At 40.6% G+C, this 21,993-nt stretch overlaps 2 protein-coding genes across 8 annotated transcripts in view; one reads left to right on the top strand and one right to left on the bottom strand.

The window, feature by feature from the left end:
- Positions 1 to 3,540, top strand: part of DLGAP5 (DLG associated protein 5) — a 29,471-nt gene extending 25,931 nt beyond the window's left edge. Inside the window, exons 17-18 of the mRNA XM_081321418.1 lie at positions 1,262 to 1,296; positions 2,919 to 3,540. Of these exons, the coding sequence (XP_081177544.1) occupies positions 1,262 to 1,296; positions 2,919 to 3,038 (155 nt within the window). The 3' untranslated portion in view covers positions 3,039 to 3,540. The remainder of the gene's footprint in view (positions 1 to 1,261; positions 1,297 to 2,918) is intronic.
- Positions 3,541 to 6,085: 2,545 nt separating this feature from the next.
- The window catches only part of LOC308665351 (galectin-3-like), a 42,127-nt gene continuing 26,219 nt past the window's right edge, over positions 6,086 to 21,993 (bottom strand). For 4 of the 7 annotated variants that reach the window (XM_081323269.1, XM_081323266.1, XM_081323268.1 and 1 more), the window contains 5 exons: positions 10,765 to 10,786; positions 10,057 to 10,512; positions 8,981 to 9,069; positions 7,551 to 7,719; positions 6,086 to 6,365 (listed from right to left, as the gene is read on the bottom strand). In XM_081323269.1, coding sequence (XP_081179395.1) covers positions 6,210 to 6,365; positions 7,551 to 7,719; positions 8,981 to 9,069; positions 10,057 to 10,512; positions 10,765 to 10,786 — 892 coding nt within the window. In that variant the 3' untranslated portion in view covers positions 6,086 to 6,209. Of the gene's footprint in view, positions 6,366 to 7,550; positions 7,720 to 8,980; positions 9,070 to 10,056; positions 10,513 to 10,764; positions 10,876 to 21,993 lie in introns of those variants that run through there. The other 3 variants (XM_081323270.1, XM_081323271.1, XM_081323267.1) reach the window with 3 other exon arrangements.

Raw genomic sequence — 21,993 nt, 5'->3', positions numbered from 1 at the left:
GTCAATGGGGTATCGGAGGCGACAGCACAAATATTGGTACCAGACAATATCAATGTGGACTGCCAATGTAATTACATCAGACAAGCAGCCAAACAGCTCAAGACTAGAATGCATGAGCACAAGTTGGCTGTCAAAAGGCACGAGCAATACTCACAGATATGGACACATGGTCAACAATAGCCACTTGTTTGACTTTATCGCCCGAGACACCTTTAAGGGAGGCCGCTTGCTCAAGGAAGCCTGGTGGTCGGATGCACATTCAATTAATCGCCATATAGAGCACTTACTGGCTTACCAAGCATTAAAGGCACATGAAAATGAAAAATACTGCCCACACTCAGAGAGAAGGGGGACAAAAAAGATCAAAGCCATGCGACCCATGCAATGGAGAGAACGTCGGATACACAGCAGTCTACCGAGGTTGGAGGACGGGAGAAAGTGAGGAATGATCCAGTGACAACTCCCAACGATCAGATGTGGGCGGGTCAAGGAGCGAGAGGGCTGCGACCTGCACACGCACTAACAGACGGGCCGGCAAGGATGGGATTGACTGGCACGGGCAGCGGAGAGCAGGAACGGTATGCGAACGCAACGAATGCATTGAAGTGGCCAGCCAAAGGACCAGAGGATGATCGGCAGACCTACATGGTGGAATGGCACGCATGTAACCAGACCAGGGCACACAGCTACTTGCAGGAACTACGGGGGGTGGGGGGGAACCAGAGGAAGGTCTGGCAATAGCCTTAAACAGCCGAGCGCAAGCAAGGGAGGTGGAGAAGAAGGAGCCCCGGAGTCGGCATGTATACCAGCAGACGGGGTACAGCGAAAAGAAACAGAATTGACCAGGATGGGCCAAATAAAACAGGCGAGGAAGGGGGCAATGAGAGGGGGAAGGATGGGAAGACCAAAATGCGAACAAGGAGTTGCGGGGCAGTCAGAGCAATTACGGTTGGCTAGAACAGACAGACCTATTACGCACTCGATGAGTAGAGCAGAGTCGATGAGGCTTATATAAGCAGACTCTTCGGCTTCCAGCGTTTACTCTGATGACGCCAGCAGAGGACCGGTGAAAGCTAAGCCAATAGATAGTTGTTTTTTTGCCAATGGTTTGTTTTTATTGTTTTACTGTTTTTAGCAATAAACAACTGTTTTTATTTATCCCAGAGTTCGAGGATTTTGTATACATACGTAATTAATATACTGTGTATAACTTAATATGCATTTTAAAGTACTTCTCTGAAAATGAGATTCTATTTTCCAGGCTTGTCCTGTGATGATGGAATACTTGATGTCCAGGTAAGTCTACTTGAAGTCAGTTGAAGAACCATTGGATGTTGTTTAAAATGTACAGAATTACATTTTGGAGATAACACATCATTAAATAAACGTGTTGTTATTTAATGATGTATTATCTCCATGGTAACTTTGTGATGGAAACCTCTGTAGGGATAAGGGCTCATAGATCCATATATATGAGGAGGTATCCATGCAAGTAGAAACTTTGCATTGTCAAAATTTCAACTCATATAAAGTCCTCTTTGTATGACAGTTTCAACATACACAGATTCATGTGATAAGTACAGGTTTTGGGAGGTAGGTTGTGTCACAGGCATGACACCAAAGGCAAAATTTTAAGATAGACCTTATTCTGCCTGAGATTAGTTTAGGTTAAATATATCTGTTTTTATTGTAACAATTAGAATGCATAACCAGAATTTACCAGCTCCAAAACTAACTGCTTACTAAGGATGATTTGTGGTGCACCTCAAAAAGAGCACATAAAGCTTTTTAATAGGAAACGGTCCAGCTAGTCTCATCTAGCTTTATCCTTCCTTACAGTAGCATCCATTCATTGCCTGTATGACTGTTTCATGATTGTTTCATCACCAAAAAGTGCTGGGGCCCAGCCCCAGAAAAGCTTACATTCCGAATCTGAACATTGCAGGGAAAAGGGAGCACAAAAAACTAGTTGGAACCAAATGGAGCAACAATTCTTATTCCGTTTTCTCTCATTTGGTATCCTTCGCCTATCTTGGATTACGGCTCTCCGCATCTCCAAATAACATGGCTGTGAGCACACCTGACTTCACCTGGGACAAAACTATTAAAATCATGATACAGATTCCACTACGGAGTATCGACTAGGAAGTAGTATATGAATCAAAGAACCCTCGCTGCTCTGTCAACTTAAAGTTGGAGATGAGTGCATAGATTTACAATATAATTGCAGTCATTGTAGTGAGTCCTCAGGTATGCAGATCATCTGCCAAGTGAAAACGGTTTAAACTTTTGATCTGTTAAAGCTGATGGTTTAAATATCTGATAGCAGCAAATTTTATACTGTAACTTTATCCTGAAAGAAAAATACGTAACTATCCAATGGAACTCAGACTGGAGATTTTTTTTTTACATCTGTCAACCTGTTTACTAAACAACTTGTTAGGCTGGTTTGGGGGGCTTTAATAATAATAATAATAATAATAATGAGTTGGAAGGGACCTTGGAGGTCATCTAGTCCAACCCCCTGCTCAGGCAGGAAACCCTATACCATTTCAGGCAAATAGCTGTCCAGTCTCTTCTTAAAAACTTCCAGTGTTGGAGCATTCACCACCTCTGGAGGCAGGTTGTTCCACCGGTTAATCGTTCTAACTGTCAGGAAGTTTCTCCTTAGTTCTAGGTTGCTTCTCTCCTTGACTAGTTTTAGTAACATTTTTAGTAACATGTAGTAATATTTCATAAATTAACACTATAAGGAAACATTTATATACTTAGTAAAATTGGAACAGAGGGGTGCTCTTAAATTGCCTCAAAACTGGCAGCAAATATTTCTATCTGAAAGCCACAAGAAAACAGCTTGACGGGATTTTGGAAGACTTAAATTCTAACTATATATTAAATGTATTTCTTCTGCCCCACAGCCAAATCTGGATGTCAGCCTTTTCTTCACTCCTTTGAGAAACAAGGCCGAAAAACGTGTTTCAATTGATTCATGCAGCAACCTTATTGTATTCTCTCCTTTTCCAGACAAGGAGAAATAAGTTATTTTTAAAATCTTAATCTGTGCATGTAATCAATAGGTGCAAAAACGGCAGGAGTTTTCCTTCATAAGTTTAGTTCTGTTACTAAATTGAACTGCCATTGCACAAGTATACTACTTCTGGAGAAGACACGCATGGAGAATATGAGTATTAGATTGTTCTGTGGTCTGTATCTTGAATCTTTAATGCAACTGCACTTGAAGAAAATATTTCTGAATTGGCTTAACTTGGCTTGACCAGTTAAAATATTTTGGAACTCAGATGTGAATAGTAAGTTGTTGTTTGTCATTAAGTGTGGTAATGAGTGTGGGAGAGAGGAGAAAAAAAAAGTATTTTATGGTATGTGGCTGCTGCATTTTAAACGCTGTCTATTTTCTTTACTCTTAATAATCAAATTTACACTTCAGTGTATAAACCCAATTATTAAAGTTCTGTAAACTAGAATAATCTCTTATGTGGTGATTTGTATCTGCCTCCTAGTAGGATTTTACACTATTCTTTCTTCAGCCATTTCCACTTAGATGTATTTATTTTTAAATCAGAGTAATTAAGTAAAATATTAATTTAAATACTTGCTTTAAATCAAGTTTTCCACTAATACTATTTCTAAAAAGTTTATGTAGATGTGATGTGTAGATGTACCTGTATTCTTATTTTTATTGCCCTGTACACCGCCCTGAGTCCTTCAGGAGAAGGGCGGTATATAAATCAAATAAATAAATAAATAAATCACTGACTCATAGCTGAGTAGTAGGCCAATTCACACATTATATTAAGTTATGATTACAGGTAGTCCTCAATTTACAATCACAACTGAGATTGGAATTTCCATTGCTAAGTGACAGAAGCCACTAAGGTCCCAACTGCTATTGGTAACTGAATCCCACAGTCTTTAGGTAAGGCAACTTCCTACTGGCTTCCCACAACCAAAGTTGATGGGGAAGCTGACAGGGAAGTTCCAAGTCCCAGGTAGATAAGTGGCTGCTGCCAGCTAGAGGAGAGAGCAAGGGGATGTAAGGGAGAATCCATGAGAGGTGGGGTGTGTGTGTGTCAGGGAGGATGCATGAGAGGTGCCATGAGAGTTCAAGCTCTGCAACTAGCTAATGTACAGCAAGTGTGGAGGAGCTGGGAAGGGTGGGGGGCTTAGCCAAGCAACTTGTAATCTTATCTGCCAGCTTCCCCAAAGACTGAGGAACCCAGGAGGGAAGGTTGCAGATGGCAATCGTGTGATCATGGGCAACAAGTGGTAAGTGTGAATGGGTTGTCTAGCATCCAGATCATGATCACATGGCCATAAGGGTTCTGAGACACTCTGAGGATCATTTGTAACCATCATTCAGCATTGTTATTATTGCAAAAGGTCACTTGGCTGGGTGCTAGCAATACTAAGTTATAAACCAAATGTGGACAGTTCTACTAAGCCTCTAAGAGTTACAGGGCATGTCTGCTAATACTGTATATTGATGTCACTGAATGAAAGAGATGAAAAATGCTGTCTTTTATGAGCGTAAATCAAAATCCTTATCTAAGTGCCATGTTTTTGTGTAAAGTGACATGAAAATCATTTTCCTGTCAAGTCATTTTGAGGATCCCAAAATAGGGTTTTAATGGGAAGAGAGGCATACCTGATTTGTATCAGCTACAAACCTTGGTCAACCAACCACTAACTGGCTAATTTCACACAACATACTGAGCCTGAAGCAATCCATAATTTAGTGCAATTGTGAATCAAGCCAATGTATCCTTCCAATATGAATAGCAGCAAAGATTGAGGCACATATGCCTTTGACAACTTTCTTGGAGACTGGTGAATGTACTTGATACTCTTAGCATCAGAACACACGTACTTTATAGTTTAGTTTAAGTCATGTTTCTCAATATCAGACATGTGGTCTTCAAGTCCCAGAATTCCCCAGCCAGCAAGCTTCTATGTCTTATGTCTTAAAGTTGTCAACTTTGAGAAACACTCTTCTAAGTTATTCTTCATTACCAGTTATTGCAGTCCTTCTATATGGCTAAAAAAGTAAAAAGCCGAAACAATATCTGTAATTGTATTATAGGGAGAATGTCACTGAAGCAAGCCAAATCTTGGCTTGAAAAAATTAATGAAAGCTCAGATTTTGAAATGCTAAATTACACACTGCAGGAAGAAGTCAGAATTTACAACTATGTATACATGTAGGGACGCGGTGGCTCAGTGGGTTAAGATGCTGAGCTTGTCGATCAGAAGGTCGGCAGTTTGGCAGGTCGAATCCCGAGTGCCGCGTAGCAGAGTGAGCGCCTGCTACTCGTCCCAGCTTCTGCCAACCTAGCAGTTCGAAAGCACGTAAAAATGCAAGTAGAAAAATAGGGACCACTACGGTGGGAAGGTAACAGCGTTCCGTGCGCCTTTGGCGTCTAGTCATGCCGGCCACATGACCACGGAGACGTCCTCGACAAGCACTGGCTCGTCGGCTTTGAAACGGAGATGAGCACCGGCCCCTAGAGTCGAAAACGACTAGCACGCATATGCGGGGGAACCTTTACCTTTATACATATAGTCTTCAACTCATGACTGGGTCACTTAGCAATCATCCAAAGTGCAACAGGCCCCCAAAAGCTACTTATAACCCAATTTTGAAATTACAATGGCCACATAACCTACAGCACAGGTGTCAACTCGTGATGTGTCGCGACGTATTGCGACTTTTTTCCCATTGCCGGCATTGGGGTGGGCGTACTTTTGGTATGACGCATCTGGCCCGCGAGATGGCAGTTTGACACCCCTGCCCTGCAACTTCCATGATTGCATTTCAGGCACTTGGGCAACTGGCTCACCTTTACAACTCTTCGCAGTGTATGTGGTCATTTTTTATTTTTGTATTTTGCCATTTTCCAACATTTATTCCTGGTTTTCAGCAAAAAAACACCCATTGGGTAAAACTGATTAGCTTAACAACCACTGCAAAGAAGAGTAAAAAAAATCAGTTCCAGTCACAGGATGCCTAAATTTATGATTGAAATGACTTGCAACCACAGTTCTGAGCAAAACTACCTGTACACAAGACTTGTAGCCTTTAAGAGTTTTATTTATTAGTCACTGCCCAATATCATCTATCTAACTTTTTTTTAAAAAAACAACAACAACAGCCAGTTTTTGAGCACTGGGCTGCAATGGGTCAAAGGCTTGGCTTAGATCATGACAGGCATGACACTGGTGAGGGTGACATCACCAGAAACGGACAGCTTGGAGATCTGATTCAGCTCTTTAATGCGGTGATTGTACTGCATGAGATGAGCATCATCAACAGCAACCTTCAGGTGATCTGCTTCACAGAGAATCTGAATCTGTAAAAGGACAGATATAAACATTCCTAAACAGTTATAAATAAATTACAGAAACACCTTGTATTCATGCGACCTGATTCTTGCTTTTTTGCACTGGACTATGGCCTTATAGACCTAGCATCTTGTGCTTGTCACATAAAAAGACACAAATATTGTATGAAACCAGGAAATGTATGTGTGTTGGGGGGAGGGGGGGTTGTTCCCTTCCAGCCTCAAAGGAGTGCAGTGCTAAATTCAGCATCATGGGGTTTTGGGTGCTTGACTTTTTTCAAAAAAAAATATACACTTCTTTGGATAGCATGCCATACATATTATATTAAGTGCACTCTTGGCCACAAAAAAATTTCTGCTTGGCCAGAGGCTAATGCAGTCAGACTAAAACTTATAGAATAGACATTCAATTGAATTGACACGATGCTCTCTTGCATTCTACTCTCATTTTAAGTTTAGTCTTTACCATTTTCTGGTAATCTTCAAGGAATCATGCTTGCCTCTATGATTGGAAGGATGCCTTGACACCCTCATTTTTCTGCCTAGGAAGCAGTGTTGGAAATGTCAACCCTCTGCTTCCTGCACAGAAAAATGAGGATGTCAGGTCATCCCTCTGAGGGCAGGGAGGGGATTCCTACTCATTAGTCGCATCATTTGATGTCATCTGATTTGCAACCTTAATATCAACCAGTTCTACATCCTGCTTTAGGTGCTATGCAGAAACAAGGCAGCAGATCACATGCATTCACAGGGCTCACTTAAAATGGTTAGTGACTGAACCATTTTCTGTGCAATAAATTGAACCATATACTAATCAAATAATTTAGAGTTATACAATATCCTACTAGATAGATATACACCAAAATTAACACTAAAGCTTAGCATGTTGTTCAAGTGCAATCACTAGGTATTTTTCCGGCTTGGGTTGAATGAATGAAATACAAGCAACCCATCTTACTCAACCTGAAGCCCCTCCAGGGGTACTAAAACTCTCAACCCCTAAAATTCCCACTCAATTTGAATATTTGTGGGGATTCTGATAGCAGTGGTCTCAAATGTGAACACCAGAAACAGAACCATAGAGATGGAATCAGGTAAATTAAACTGTCCTTGCAATATTCACATGACTAATTTCCTGGCAATTAACTTATTTCTTCTTAGCTATCAAAAGGACACCCAACTCAAAAACTTTACCTTAAAAGGTTTGCCAGCCTCAAAAGGAAACCTGGGTGCTGTCCGGTCTTCCTTCCCCCAGACATCTTGAATCTTGCTGTTGCATACAATCACCTTCATGTTGTCCTCATTGAAGCGCGGATTAAAGTGGAAAGCAATGTCATTGCCTTTCTTCAAATCTATTTGAAATCTGCAAGAAATGAAAAAAAATTGTTATCTCAGTGTTCTACGGGAAACTTGAAAAACAAAGCGTTATTTATTACTTCATCAAATTAATTATTAACTTGAAAACTCGGATCCGCAGCGTGGTACCCCTGGTTACCAATGTGCCTATGGGCATCTTCAGGCTATTTTATTTTACTATTGAAAGTTTAAATAAACTTCATGGGCTATAAAACACAGCACTATTCTCATATGTAAACTTTATTTCTAATACTTTTAGGTCCATATTGGTCCCATACACATGTTTAGAAAGTTAAAATTATGGATGTTTAATAAACCCAGAAGAGGAGAGAGTGAGGTAGGAGGGTGTTGTAGAAACAAGTCAAATGCAAGATCTACTATTTATCTTCTGCATGTTTGAAACAAGTCAGAGTTTTCTGGCAGGTGGACACAATCTCAGACGTAAGTACTAGAGGACAGCCACTCATTAGAGGTATCCTCATAATAAAAGAGAATGTTTTGGGTTGGCATCAGCATAGCATTTAAAATAACAACAGCAACAATAATAAAGCAGGTTGGGTGGGATGGGGTACAAGGAAGGCCGAAGGGAGAGATCTGCAGGCATTACATAAGCTCCACCAGCTCTAGTCATAGCAAATACACCTAAAGTCTTTTGGGCCACTGACCTCACTTGGCCTTGGAATGACATACCAGGGGTATGCCAGGAGTTAAGACAAAGGACTAACTTTCATTGAGTTTCAGTTTTAATTAAAACATTAAATCAATTGAAATTCATGATTTCTCAAGTATTTACCCATTTAATTCAGAGCTGCAAACTGAGGGGGGGGGGTGCTGCACGGAGGCCTCCAGCATTCTTTCTGCAACCTCCATAACCTTCCAAATTGATTGAGTCAAAATGTGCTCCCCTCTAATCGTCAGATTTATGTCCTGCTTTTTATCTTGGATCTCAAGGAGATCTCCCTTCCTTTATTCCCCACAACAGCAAGCCTGTGAAGGATTGTTCCCAATCCTTGTCCAACACTAGCCATTATGTCCCACTGGCTACACTTTTGGAGAATACTTTCAGTACATGTAACAAAAGGGTAGGGTTTTGATTATGACCATCACCTTATAACACACACACAAATCCTAATGCATCCTTGATTTAATTTGGTCCTCCTAATCCTCCCAAGTGATGGATGCCAAAGGGCAGTCCATCCCACAATAAATCCAACTGTGTCCTGCAAGAAACTTTGGTTCAGTATCACCCATCACCCCTGCCTTGTTACCTGTTTGGCTTTGGATTCACTGTCCCAATCATAGTTATTAATAAGCGAGGCATAAGTCCTGAAGGAAGGGGTAAGTCGAAAGGGACTCTCTGTAGAGAAAAACAGATTACTTGGCATCAAATCAAATCTAAACAATTAACAAAATTAAAGAGCACAAGGTCCAGTAAGGTCTAATGCTGTAGGCTGACTTGACTTTTGGCGCTTTTTTTGTTACAAATATATCTCCTCTCATCACTAACTCCTTTTTTGTAGAGTTATTTCTGAACTCCTTTTCCTTGTGGCCCTCTCTTGGTCTCAGATATAAAGGCTTTCTCCCAGCTATTCTGCCTCTAGTTTGCATCTCTGTCCTGTGGTCTTGATTCCCAGGACAAAGTGCATTCCAGAAGAGCAAGAGACAGCAAAGTTTATATAGGAGATGACCAGACGGAGCCTGAGGGCAGGGTCAAATGTATGAATCTGTTGAATCTTATCTGGCACCAGTTCACCTTAACAGTTAGTAGATCCGATTCTTGTGTATAGGTTGCATGGAATAAACTGACTGTGCTTTTGAATTCTATCTTGACTCCTGGGTTTCTTATACCTGACAGTTTATGTGGGAAGAAAAAATGAAGACATCTTCTCCCTGGGAGTTCTCAGAGTGTATGTTTAATGGTGCAAGTGGTTTCCTTTGGTTGAGCAAAATTTCTGTCTATGGGTGAGAAACAACAAAGGAAACTGCTCAGAAGACCCTCAGCATGTCTTCCTTGGTTTTTGGAGACTGACAGTCCTGTAATATTCCCTTCTATGTGTTGGTCTGGAGGGTCATTAAATGCATTTACAATAAATCGTCACTAGTGTTCAATCTGCACCTAATTGACTAGACTTCGGGACCTCCAGTTTGGAGCCAAAAGGTCATGTCCTCAAAGTGAAATATTTGGAACACCCACCAAATATTCAGTGTTTTATTTTGGTCTTACCAGTAAGATTTGATCTTCCTTTATTTAAAAAGAGAAATGTTTAATCAAGAACTGGGGGGAAAAAAGTGCAGATATCTCCTTGCCATACACAAATCAGAAACATGAACATGTTTTTCTTACCAATGGACCAGAAAATCCTCCAGGTCCACTCTGTGGTGCAGTTGGCTGTGCTCCTCTGTCACTTGGGGGCTGCCCAGGAACAGGAGACATTCCTGAGGCCCCTGGTGGAACTATTCCTGGTGTGTTTGAAAATGTGCCAGGCCCTGGTGGGCCTCCAAAGTATGCTCCAGGTACTGCTATTCCTCCTGCTGCTCCTGGATACGCGCCGGGTGCTCCTGGATACGCACCGGGTGCTCCTGGATACGCGCCGGGTGCTCCTGGATACGCGCCTGGTGCTCCTGGATACGCGCCTGGTGCTCCTGGATATGCACCTGGTGCTCCGGGAAATGCGCCTGGTGCTCCGGGAAATGCGCCTGGTGCTCCTGGATAGCCTGAGAAGGCACCAGGCTGATTCCCCCAAGGAGTCGGTTGCGTATTTGGATTAGGATTGTTGGACCCTGACAGGGCATCTGACAGCTGTGGGGAAAATAAGGAATTTGTTACATAGAACCCTTTTTCCCAGCCAGTAGCAATATCTTTGCTGAATTTTTCGCTTTCTCAGAAAGCTGCATGATACATGGCAATTTATTAATGCCCCTTCTTTAAATGAGAATAGAGTGAAGGTCTACTCTAGATAAACTGAAAAGTGAGGCATAAATTTAATAATAATTAAAAACAAAATGAAAAATAAATGTGGCATTAAAAAAGCACAATCTTCCTCAGACTTACCGAAAATCCATCAGACATCTTCCTGAAACAAGAGAGACAACAGGCTAATTAGCAGAGCTCAGGATTTTTTAGAGACTCTACAGTCCAGATCGAAATCTTGGCAGACCTTTTCTAAGACAGAGGAAAAAATGTGAAATTGAGAATATATTTGGGTGTTTTTTGTAGAATGGAAAAACTAAGACAATACAACAATCTATGTAACCAATGACTATCTTGCTAGAAAAGACTGTGTGGTTTTGTGTTGTGCCTAGAAACACATTTCTTATTCTGTTTTGGCCATTTAAGCACAGGCTGATGATGAGATGGAGAACTCAAATCTTGTACGTTATGATTGGTTTCAGTAAAGGTATTACCTGACAATTGATGTTTGGATTATTTTCCATAGAACACAGAATATACTTATATTATCATTTCCATCTTATTATATAGACTAGAGGGAGGAAAAGGGTTAATTTCCCTGGACACAATGAAGCTTGTGATGTCAGTAGAGGGTGCTCCAGGACTTCAAACAAATAAAATCAAAACTGAAAATCATTCAAAACACAGTTAAATCAGTGGTGGGATTCAAATATGTGGACAACTGGTTTTCTTTGCGGATGCCACTTCCGGAAGTCCATTCTGGGCCTGGGCAACAAAAAATTAGCTACCGGTTCTGCTGAAGTGGTGCGAACCAGCTGAATCCCACCACTGAGTTAAATGCTCCAAACCTCATTAGTTAATCAAATCAATAAATCAAATTTATATTCTTGCACGGGATTTCATCACTTTCCGAACATTTTTACTTCACGATTTTCAAAATTCATGTACAGTTTGTCAGAGGGGGCACCCACAAGTTTGAATAGAATTTTAAGATAGTTTTAACTGTCTGAAAAAGCTCATACTGTATGTCCTGCTGTACCTTTTTTAAATTTTGATTGATAATCCACTTTATTTTTAAAAAATAATTCTAGGTGGCAAACCCTTCTCTAATTTTTCCTCTGAGGTGGGTTGAGCTGTGATAGATTGGCTGGCCCAAAGTCACTCAGCCAGTGAGTGGCAGGACTAGAACTCACAGTCTCCCGGTTTCTAGCCTAGTGCCTTAATCACTAGACCAGGGGTAGGCAACCTCGGCTCTTTTATGACTCGTGGACTTCAACTCCCAGAATTCCTGAGCCAGCCATGCTAGGAGTTGAAGTCCACGAGTCATAAAAGAGCCGAGGTTGCCTACCCCTGGTCTAGACCAAAGTGGCTTTTATCTGGACCACCAGAATTTCCAGTGGAGGCAATTTCAATTAAATGAGTCCAATGTACAAAATGCATTAGGACATATATTTAAAAAACCACAGTTTGGAAGAGGAATTTTTTTTATCTTCTTCCTCTTTGTGTGTGGGGTGTGGGTGGGAAGTGGGTTAACTATAAAAGGCCTTAGGGAGCAAAAACTAAGTTCCCCTTTTACAGATAGACCTCATCGAATTTTAAATGACAAAAAAGGAAGATTTTCAAAGGTCTTTTGCTTGCTCCGAAATTTTTCAGCCACTTGCTGCCTTCCAAATGCCTCAGGAGTGGAACTGAGAATCCTCAGCCACAAATGAATGGCCTCAAAACTGAGGAAAACCAAAGGATTTAAGGGAAGAAAAGTGGAATGGATCAGGTTTTGAGGTAGACTTAAAAAAATAACAATAGAACAGATTTCTGAAGAAATCTGATTCCAAAAGCAGCCCAATGAAACTTTGCATTGAGCAATCCAAATGAATTACCAATACACCCTTTGCTTTTTACAAGCGTGGTGTTGACTCATCTTGCAATGAACAGTGAAAACTGTCCTAAAACCTATTTTGGTTTCTGTGAGAGAAACAGAATTGCTAGTTGGGAGAGATCAATCCATCGGCTGGCAATTTATTTTATTTTTTATTTTAATTCCATTTATATCCCGCCCTTCTCCGAAGACTCAGGGCGGCTTACAAGCTTAGCAGTAGCCTTCATTCTATGTATATGCCTGCTTATTAGGGCTTTCACACACCCCCAAGCGGCATTATTACAAAGTCAGCTTAATTGCCGCCAACAATCTGGGTCCTCATTTTACCTACCTCGGAAGGATGGAAGGCTGAGTCAACCTTGAGCCTGGTGGGATGCGAACCTGCACTAATTGCAGGCAGCTGGTGTTACTTAAGGAGGCATTAGCCCACTGCTCCACCAAGGCTCTTAGAAGCCTGTGTGATATATAAACCCCAGACACCACAGAAAGCTTCAAAATCACAGGAGCACACAAGCAAACTTTGTGTTTTCAGGGAATTATTCAGGGAAATTGTTACAGAAGTCTCTTAGACAATGCTCCGTCATTGTTTGTGGCATCAAGTAAAGGCAAATGTGAGTCATGACTTCACACACCAAAAGTTTGGATTCAAAAATTCTTCTGTGTTCTCTCTATTACAAGGAAGCAGTTTTATCAATCACATAATATAAATTGTATCACTTTTATAAATCTTATCCTGAATTAATTCAATAAAACATACAAACGGGCTGATGCTCACAGCCAGCTTGGGAAAGATAAAAACAAGGAATCTATTAGCAACTTAACAATAAACATTCTTTGAAGGGGAAAGAAATTCAGACGAAGGAAAAGGAATTCAGACCTGGGTAGATATAGAGCTCTGCACCAGCCAGGCAGCCTCGTCTCCACACAAAAAAACCCTCCTTGAGCACTGCCCGCTGAACTTTTATTCACCTCCAACATTACAAAAAACTCCATCCCTCTCATACAACATAGGATACATAGATAATAGAATACATAGAGAGAATTTTTCAGGTGCCTATGAGATCATACAAAAACAAGGTACTATATGAGGAAGCTTTATCATAGCATTTCCCAAACCTCCCACATGCCAGCCTGCCCATGAGCCAGGAGAGTTTGCTCTCACTGTAACTCAAAGTGGAGGCCAATTAAGGGGGTTTGGAAAAACAGAAGGCTGAGAAACTAAATTCTTGGGAAGCCAAATTCTGGCCATTCCCACAATTCTTATTGAAATGTTCTATGGCTTCTCTGGATTCAGTATGCTTGTAAACAGCTCCCTTGACAGCGAGGCACATCAGATTCTGTTTATTGTTTCATTTTGGATGGATGGATGGAAGGAAGGATGGAAGGAAGGAAGGAAGGAAGGAAGGAAGGAAGGAAGGAAGGAAGGAAAGGAAGGAAGGAAGGGTCTCTGTAAAGCAATACATCAATACATCAACAGGTATTCCTTGACTTACGACCTCAATTCTGCCCAAATTTTTGTTGCTAAGTGAGATATTTGTTAAGTGAATTTTACCTCATTTTACGACCTTCCTTGCCACAGTGGTTAAGTGAATCACTGAAGTTGTTAACTTAGTAACACTGTTGTTAAGTGAAACTGGTTTCCCCATTGAGGAGGTCAGAAAAGGTAATCACATGGCCCTGGGTCACTACAGTCGTCGTAAATATGAGTCACTTGCCAAGCATCTGAATTTTGATCATGTGACCATGGGGATGCTGCAATGGTCGTGTGAAAAATGGTCATAAGTGCCATTGTAACTAAATGAACTGCTTTAAGTCAAGGACTACCTGTATGAATTTTATTTTGAATAATGTCTCTGGGTTCCAACATAACCTGAAAACCTTCACAGAAAGTAAAAACTCTGTGTGACACAGCCCAGAGGGGTTGTTTTTTTGGAAACAGAGCCCTCCAGTTGTGAAAAGAAAAAAAAGCAAATAAGCTAACAAAGAAGATAGCATCTTGAGAAAAAGCAGCTTCCTCAGAAGTCAGGAAATGAGCATTTTTGATGGGTATTTTGAGAGAGTCTATGTTCTCAAAATTCTAATTGGGTTCACCCATCCAAAAAAGCTGGGAAGTCAGTTTCTGTGAAGCAAAGTCTGCTTTATCAGATACAGATAAATTGGGCAAATGATTGACCAACATCTAGCAAGTTTCATGGTTGAGTGAGAATTTAAAGTTCTCCTCCTCATGAAACAAGCTACAAACTCTGTTAAAGAAAATGACGAATAGATGAAAAAAAACATGGGATTAATGTTAAATATACAGAAGCAGCCAACCTTAGAACTGATACTGGTGATGTTTGAAGTGGTGAATAGCTTCTGTCTTTTAGGATTGCCAATCAACAGTTAAAGAACCAGCAGCCAAAAAATACACTTCAGACTTTCCCATGGTAGGGTAACAATGAAAGCCTTGGGAAAGATATTCAGATGCTATGATGGCACCAAAGATCAGAATCATGAAGGCTTTCCCTCTGCAGAAGTGACAATTGGACTTTGAAGACATAGGATGGATAGAGTACTGGTGCTTTGGAGCTTTGGTATCGGAGAAGAGCGCTGAAAATATCATGAAGCCAAGAGCCATCGTGGTGCAGTGATTAGAATGCAGTATTGAGAGTGACTCTGCCAACTGCCAGGAGTTTGATCCTGACCGGCTTAGGGTTGACTCAGCCTTCCGAGGTTAGTAAAATGGGGGCCCAGATTGCTGGGGGCAATATGCTAACTCTGTAAACTGCTCAGAGTGTGCTGAAAAACACTATGCAGCGGTATGTACGCCTAAGTGCTATTGCTATAAATGTAAATAAAAGCATCGTGAAACGTATCAGTCGGTCTAACTCAGGGCAAGTTCAGTCATATTCTTGATACGTTATTTGAATACCTAGTTCTCTTGAGAAATTCCTGATGCTGGGAAACGTAGAAGGAAAGAAAACAGAATGACTAGCAACAAGGTGGGTGGACAGGATGAGTACAGTGATGTGTTGAAAATGCTGAAGGGCAAAGGTGGTGACAGATCATCCTGGAGAAAGTCTATCTATAGCTAGGCCTCGACTTACAATCATTTGTTCATAATTATTCAAAATTACAATGGCACTGGAAAAAGTAACTTAAGTCCAGTCTTTCGGACTTACAACTGTTGCAGCATCCCCACAGTCATGCAATCAAAATTCAGATATTAGCAACTGTCATGATTACAACAATCACAGTGTCCCAGGATCCTGTGATTGTCATTTATGACCTGTCCAAGGTCACTTCCGACAAGCAAAGTCAATGAGGGAAGCCAGATTCAGTTAATGAATGTGGTAATTAGCTTAAGGACTGTGGAAAAATAAGGTCATCAGCCACAACTCACTTAATAAGTGCATTGCTTAGTGATGGAAGTTCTGGTTCCAATTGTGGTCATAAGTTAAAGCTACTTGTATGTGGTCACTAAGAGTCAACACTGACTTGATGGCACATAATTACTTAATCAAAATCCTAATTCAATTCTACTCTCATTTCCACTTTTATTTTAACTGTCAAAAAGATTGCTAAACCCTGAATTGTTGCCAGGAATCTGAGGAGCGGTGTTCAAAATATCAAGATAATCGTGATTACATAATTAAACCCGACTTAATTTTGACATGCATGATGTCAAAAAGGGCAAGGTTTCAACCATGCAGTCATAGATGCAATCTTGACTTTTTTGACAATCCCTCCCCAAACACCTGCCAATAATTCAGGGTTTTACCTGCTCCATCCAAATCCAAATGTTCTGTCCTAGATATCACTCTACTTTTCTGTCCTGCATTAGGAAGAAAACAAAAGCTGCATATTTGAGATCTCCAGTCTCGGTCACAGACTGCAGTCCTCAGCAGAGGACAGCCGTGTTAGTCAATGGCTGCAAAATATCAGGAGTCTGGTAGCATTTTTTCTGGTTGATGATGATGTTATCCATTCAGTCCTGACTCTTGGTCTCTCCACACCTTCTGATCTCGCACTACTTCTTTGAATTTTTTAATGCTCTGGCAGGTGTCACCTTTGATGGTGTCCAGCCCCCAAGTTCTTTGGCTGCCTGGTTTCCTTTGATTCCCTTTTGATGGTTGGTGCTAGACATTATCCTATAATTTGAAGCAGAATCTTGCCAATGTGAGGGATGGGAGCACTTTTTCTGGCTAACAAACTTTATTAAAAGTCATAGGTTCTCATGGGCTGCAGCTCACTTCATCAGATGTACAACTCTCCTTCTGCTATAGGAAATTCTTTCACAACAAACACCTTCACACTTAACAACAGCCAATAGCATGTGCGAACTAGTTTCAAAAATTCCTTGTTGTGCGACATAATCTCTGTTGCTGCCTTGGGCACAGTTCTTACAAACAACTGCAGAAGAGACAGCAATCTAAATGATCCTAATTAGAACAAGAATGGAAAATGTGTTTCATGATCTCCTTTACGGCCAGCCAAAAATGGTCCTTTTCATTTATTTAAAAAAAAATGTTTTGCAGCTTGAAAGCTGAAGTCCACAAGTCTTAAATTTGTCAGGATTGCAGACCCGTGACTTAGAGAATAAGCTAATGGCCAGATAGTAAAAGGATGATAACTTGTATTTACTGGGGGGGGGGGGGGAATCTAGAATGTAAAAATAATGATTGTGCAAAAGTACTGTAAACTGAAACAGAAGACATTGCAAGAAGTTCCAAGCCAAAGTGTGAAGGAATAGGAAATTTTTGAACATAATACAGTTGTATTATTTATTTTATTTATTTATTTAATTTGTATACCGCCCTTCTCCCGAAGGACTCAGGGTGGTGAACAGGGCAATAAATACTAAAATACAAAGATACAAAAATTAAGAAAAGATTAAACATAATGCCCTATGCAATACAACAATAAATTACAATACATTAAAAGCAATAATAAAAACCCAAACCCATCAGACCAGGCCGGCTTGTTCAAACAAATAGGTCTTTAGATCACGTCGGAAGGAGCGGAGGTCGGGAGCCATCTGGAGCTCAACCGGTAAATGCTATAATGGTCCTGACAAAGGACAGCTTGATATCTAATAACCAGACTACTCAATGACAGACCACTAAAAATTGATGAAGGATGATAAGGAGATATGAATCTAGAACTACCTACCAAAAGAGAGTTGCAGGGAACAAAAGTCTGGAATCCTATCTTATATTCCATGAGACATGTCATAGAATAATCCAATGCCCCATTGTCATTTGGCCAATTAAAAGGAGAATTTCATTGGTATATAAGAACTAAATGAGCGAGTGAATTTTAAAATCTACCAGTCATCTCCCAGTGTTGTTGGCTGGTGTTTACAAATTTTGTTCTTGTGCTTAATAAAAGAAATCATAATTCTGTAGCAGGGGGTAACCGCTTGCAAGACATCCTCACACGAAAGCTTTCCTGTGTCCATCCCCAGCATGATCTATTCCTTAATAGAAGCTAATTTGCAATACCCAATGACCTCTTTATTCTCCTTGGCATTCTAGTACATCAGTGAAACCAGGATTTATTATGGCATATGGATTTTATTGTTGACTGTAAATCTGCTGAGGTTTTTTGCACATTGCTTTAGCTTGGTGCCAAGGAGGCCCAGAGAAACGGAAAGAAGCAAAAATAAATAAATTCCAGAGATGTGATAGTTACATTACGTCCTTTCAGAAACTGCTAGTCTTACACTTTGGTTTCTCTTTAGATCATATAAATCTTTCACCTTCTACTAAAAGTGCTAGTGTTTCATTTGGTCCTACAGGACATCCAGGCTGAGACTGAAGTCCTATCTATTGACCAAAAGGTTTGCAAAAGGGCTTTTGTCCCAATGCATTTTTCTTTTAATATTATTTCATGGCAGCAAATTTTGATTCTCAGTCAGACTTCAACTAGGATTATACATCACATATTTGTTTAACCCCATATATGGACCAAGAACCTGGCTGATTCATATACCTCCCTAAACCAAAACCAAACAAAACATGATATGGTTTAATGCAAAGTGTGAAATCAGCCTCTCTTTTTGTTCCTACCCCCCATTTAGAAAAACTTCCCAACTGGCACTTCCCAGTTGAGTTAGGATCAGAAGTTCCCATCAAATGGTCAAAAATTCTGGGAGTGATCCTAACTAATCTGGAGGATGACTAGAACTGTTTAGGAAGATTGCTCAGGACAGAGTTAAAGCAAAATATTAAATGCCAATATCATTTATCATACAATACATCTTTAATTTCCTTTTTCTATTCCCTTTTTCCACTATTTGCTATTCTTTCATCGTCATCATTTTAGCCATTGGCTCTCCACTGCAAGATGAAGGCCTCTTCCACATGTCTCCAATCACTACGGTCCTGAGCTTTCTTTTGCTCATTCAGCCCACAAGACTTGCTGATGTTGCTGATCCATCTTGTTTTAGGTCTCTTGTGGACACTGTTTATCAAGTGGGATCCATTCTATGACTGCCTTGGTCCCCCTGGCATCTGTGCTCCATGACTGGCCCATTTCCATTTCAATTCTTTTACTCTCTTGATGATATTGCATACTTTTGTTCGTTCTCTAATCCATGTGCAGGTCTTTCTATCTTGTCTTGTAATGCCAAGCATGTATATTTTCATGGCTCTTTGCACCACTCGTAGCTTTTGTATTGATTGTGAGGTTAGTGTCCATGTTTTGCTATTCTTTCTTATATTTATTTTCTCTTATGCTTTTCATTGTGTTAAAAATCATTTAATAAAATTTAGCATACATATACCCTAGTCGCAACATTCTTGCGGGCTGGGTTGGTTTAAAAATTAGGAAACAAGAAAAGGACTAGAGCCTTCAACAAACAGCCTAAATCACAAGCACACTGATAGTCGCTGATATTCAGGGTGTCTCTCTCAGACAACCGATTGATGATTGACTAATCTTAAAAGAAAACACATCATTAATTCTAGAAAAAAACTATCAAATGATATGCATTTCTCCATCTATCTGTCTGTCTGTCTATATCAAGGTTGGGATTTACCGGAGAGCTACAAAAATACTCAAAATTTGGCACTGGAATCCTTCACACAGCCTCAGTGAATCCAGGTTATTTAATCCCCCTTCTGATTTGAGAACTGAGAATGTTAGATTCTACTCATTCTGGGCAAATGTCAGTGACAGAAGAAATAAAAATGTTTAATTGTGAGGTGGCAGCTACATATCAAGCATTCCAAACAGCCAAATCAATCAGGACAGAGGTTACTTGTCCTCAAACACGTTCTAAGCCAGTTTAACAGGTTTGGATGCCTCTATCTGAGGATTCAAATGTTAGAATCAAACAGGTTAAACATATTGAAAAATAAACATTGTGGGATTCGGTTCCATTGAAATATATCTGCCTCAATCCAGAGGATTTAATTCTGATAACTGTTACAAAAAGAAAAGCTTAGTACAGGCGGAAAAGGATGGTCTTCCTCTGTCATTCCATATCATTTAAGAACATAGAGAAGACATCCTCATGGCCCTCTAAATTTGGCTCAAAGATGCCTCACAAATTGCCCTTTAAGGATAGGATTGCACAAAGCACCCTTGAGGGTCACCAACAGGGAGGATCAAGGTAGCAGCTAATACTGCATAAATAAAATCCTTTTTATATTCATTGTGACATACGTAAAAAGGGGTGGAGATTTGATTTTGACACCTATTGTTTCCTCAGCCTTCGATTTCTTGAAACCATTGATTGCTCTATCAAAAAACCATCACATCAAAATAGGAAAAATAAGCCCAAGCCTTTCAAGAAAAAGGATGCAATTTGTTTACTCTTATTTTATTATTCAGGTATTCATTTATAGTAACTTTTAAATACTTCATTAAGACTCAACCCATATCCCATATCTTCTAAGTCCCATTTGTGCAACTCATGCCATCAGTTGAAAAACAGCACCTTAAATCATCTGTAATTCACCAAGTGGTTAGATCAATGCCAATCTTTGAGAGATGGGGATTTTTGAAATCAACCATGTACCACATTCAGTGGTAACACATTTAACCTGGTTAAACCAAGAGACGAAATAGTCATCGGTTCCCAACTCATCCTTAGACCACTCAGCCATTATCTCAATCAAATCCTCTTCCCGATAGTTTTAGCTGCACATAATCACACTAACCAGCATTTTAGAATCACCATGTCCTCATCCATTTGCTCTGATATCTCATGAGCCCTGGCACACTTCACTGCATCGCCAGCTCCTTCTTCATTGGGCAACCAGGCAGCAGTAGCCACAATGTGGACGCTGTATATAATGTCCACAAACATGTTCTCCACCGCTAGATCCCCACACTGAGTTCTATACAGTAATGGAGAATCTCGCTTCCCCCTACCCTCAGCTGCTCATACAACACAACTGACTGTAGTATTGGTTAAGCCTATGCATGGCTGAGTTTATTCTGGGCCTAGATCTAATTCTCAAGAGTTAGCTGATTAAGTTGACTGACTCTTTCGTGGGGTTGCTGTGTCACGCTCACCTTCCTCTAATGACCTGGTTAAGTGTGTCATAGGAGAACAGTGATCAAGTAGCCCATCGGCATATTTGTGAGGGGACATAATACCTGAGCGTGAGCAAAAGTCCTTTTCCAATGAGGCCCAGCCTCGCCATGGAAACAGAAACAATAAAGAAGAGTATCTGTAGCTCAGAGTTGAAATGAGGGATCCTTGGTGCTCTCTGAGCTTGGTTGTTTTCTTGCAGACATTTCATTACTCAAAGTAGGTAACATCATTAGTACTGATGATGTTACCTAGTTTAGGCAAAGAAACGTCTGCAAGAAAAAATCCAAGCTGGGGGGAAACAGATCCATGTGCTACAACCTTGACCTGCCTTCCTCAAAAGGTAGAGTAGGCGGTAAAGGTTCCCCTCACAGCGGCAGTTTTCTTTCCTGTACTGAAACTCAGGAATGAGGAAGCTGTGACTTTCTGTTGTTGGATCAATCGCAAGGGATACTAGGAACTGAAGTTCTGGCAGGGGAAAGGAGAGGCAGGCCGGAAGCCTCCTATTCTTACTGTAATCTCCACTCTTCTGCAATTTTCCCATTTCTGACATCAGAGTTCATCTGAGAAGAAATGCCAAAGCACCAGGGGAAAGGGGGAGGCAACAACGGCTTTGATTTGGAAGGGATCGCAAAGTCTAATCCAGCGTTTCCCAACCTTAGGAACTTGAAGATGCGTGGACTTCAACTCCCAGAATTCCCCAGCCAGCTATGCTGGCTAGGGAATTCTGGGAGTTGAAGTCCACGCATCTTCAAGTTCCTAAGGTTGGGAAACGCTGGTCTAATCCAACCCACCTCACAGTGCAGGTGTCCAAATTAAAATATACCTGCTGGATGGCTACCCAGCTGCTAATTAAAGATGCTGTTTTTATTATTGTTGTAACTTACTTTCCTTAAGTAACCATACATTTAATGTAAAGTATCCAACTCCGTTTTTCTTTTTCTTTTCCACCTTCAAGGTTGAGATAGAG

Source organism: Vipera berus (assembly GCF_964194415.1).
Source record: "Vipera berus genome assembly, chromosome: 1".
In the NCBI taxonomy this organism is placed as follows: domain Eukaryota; kingdom Metazoa; phylum Chordata; class Lepidosauria; order Squamata; family Viperidae; genus Vipera; species Vipera berus.
Note: the sequence above shows the minus strand (reverse complement) of the source record. Positions and strands in the feature narration are given on the sequence as shown.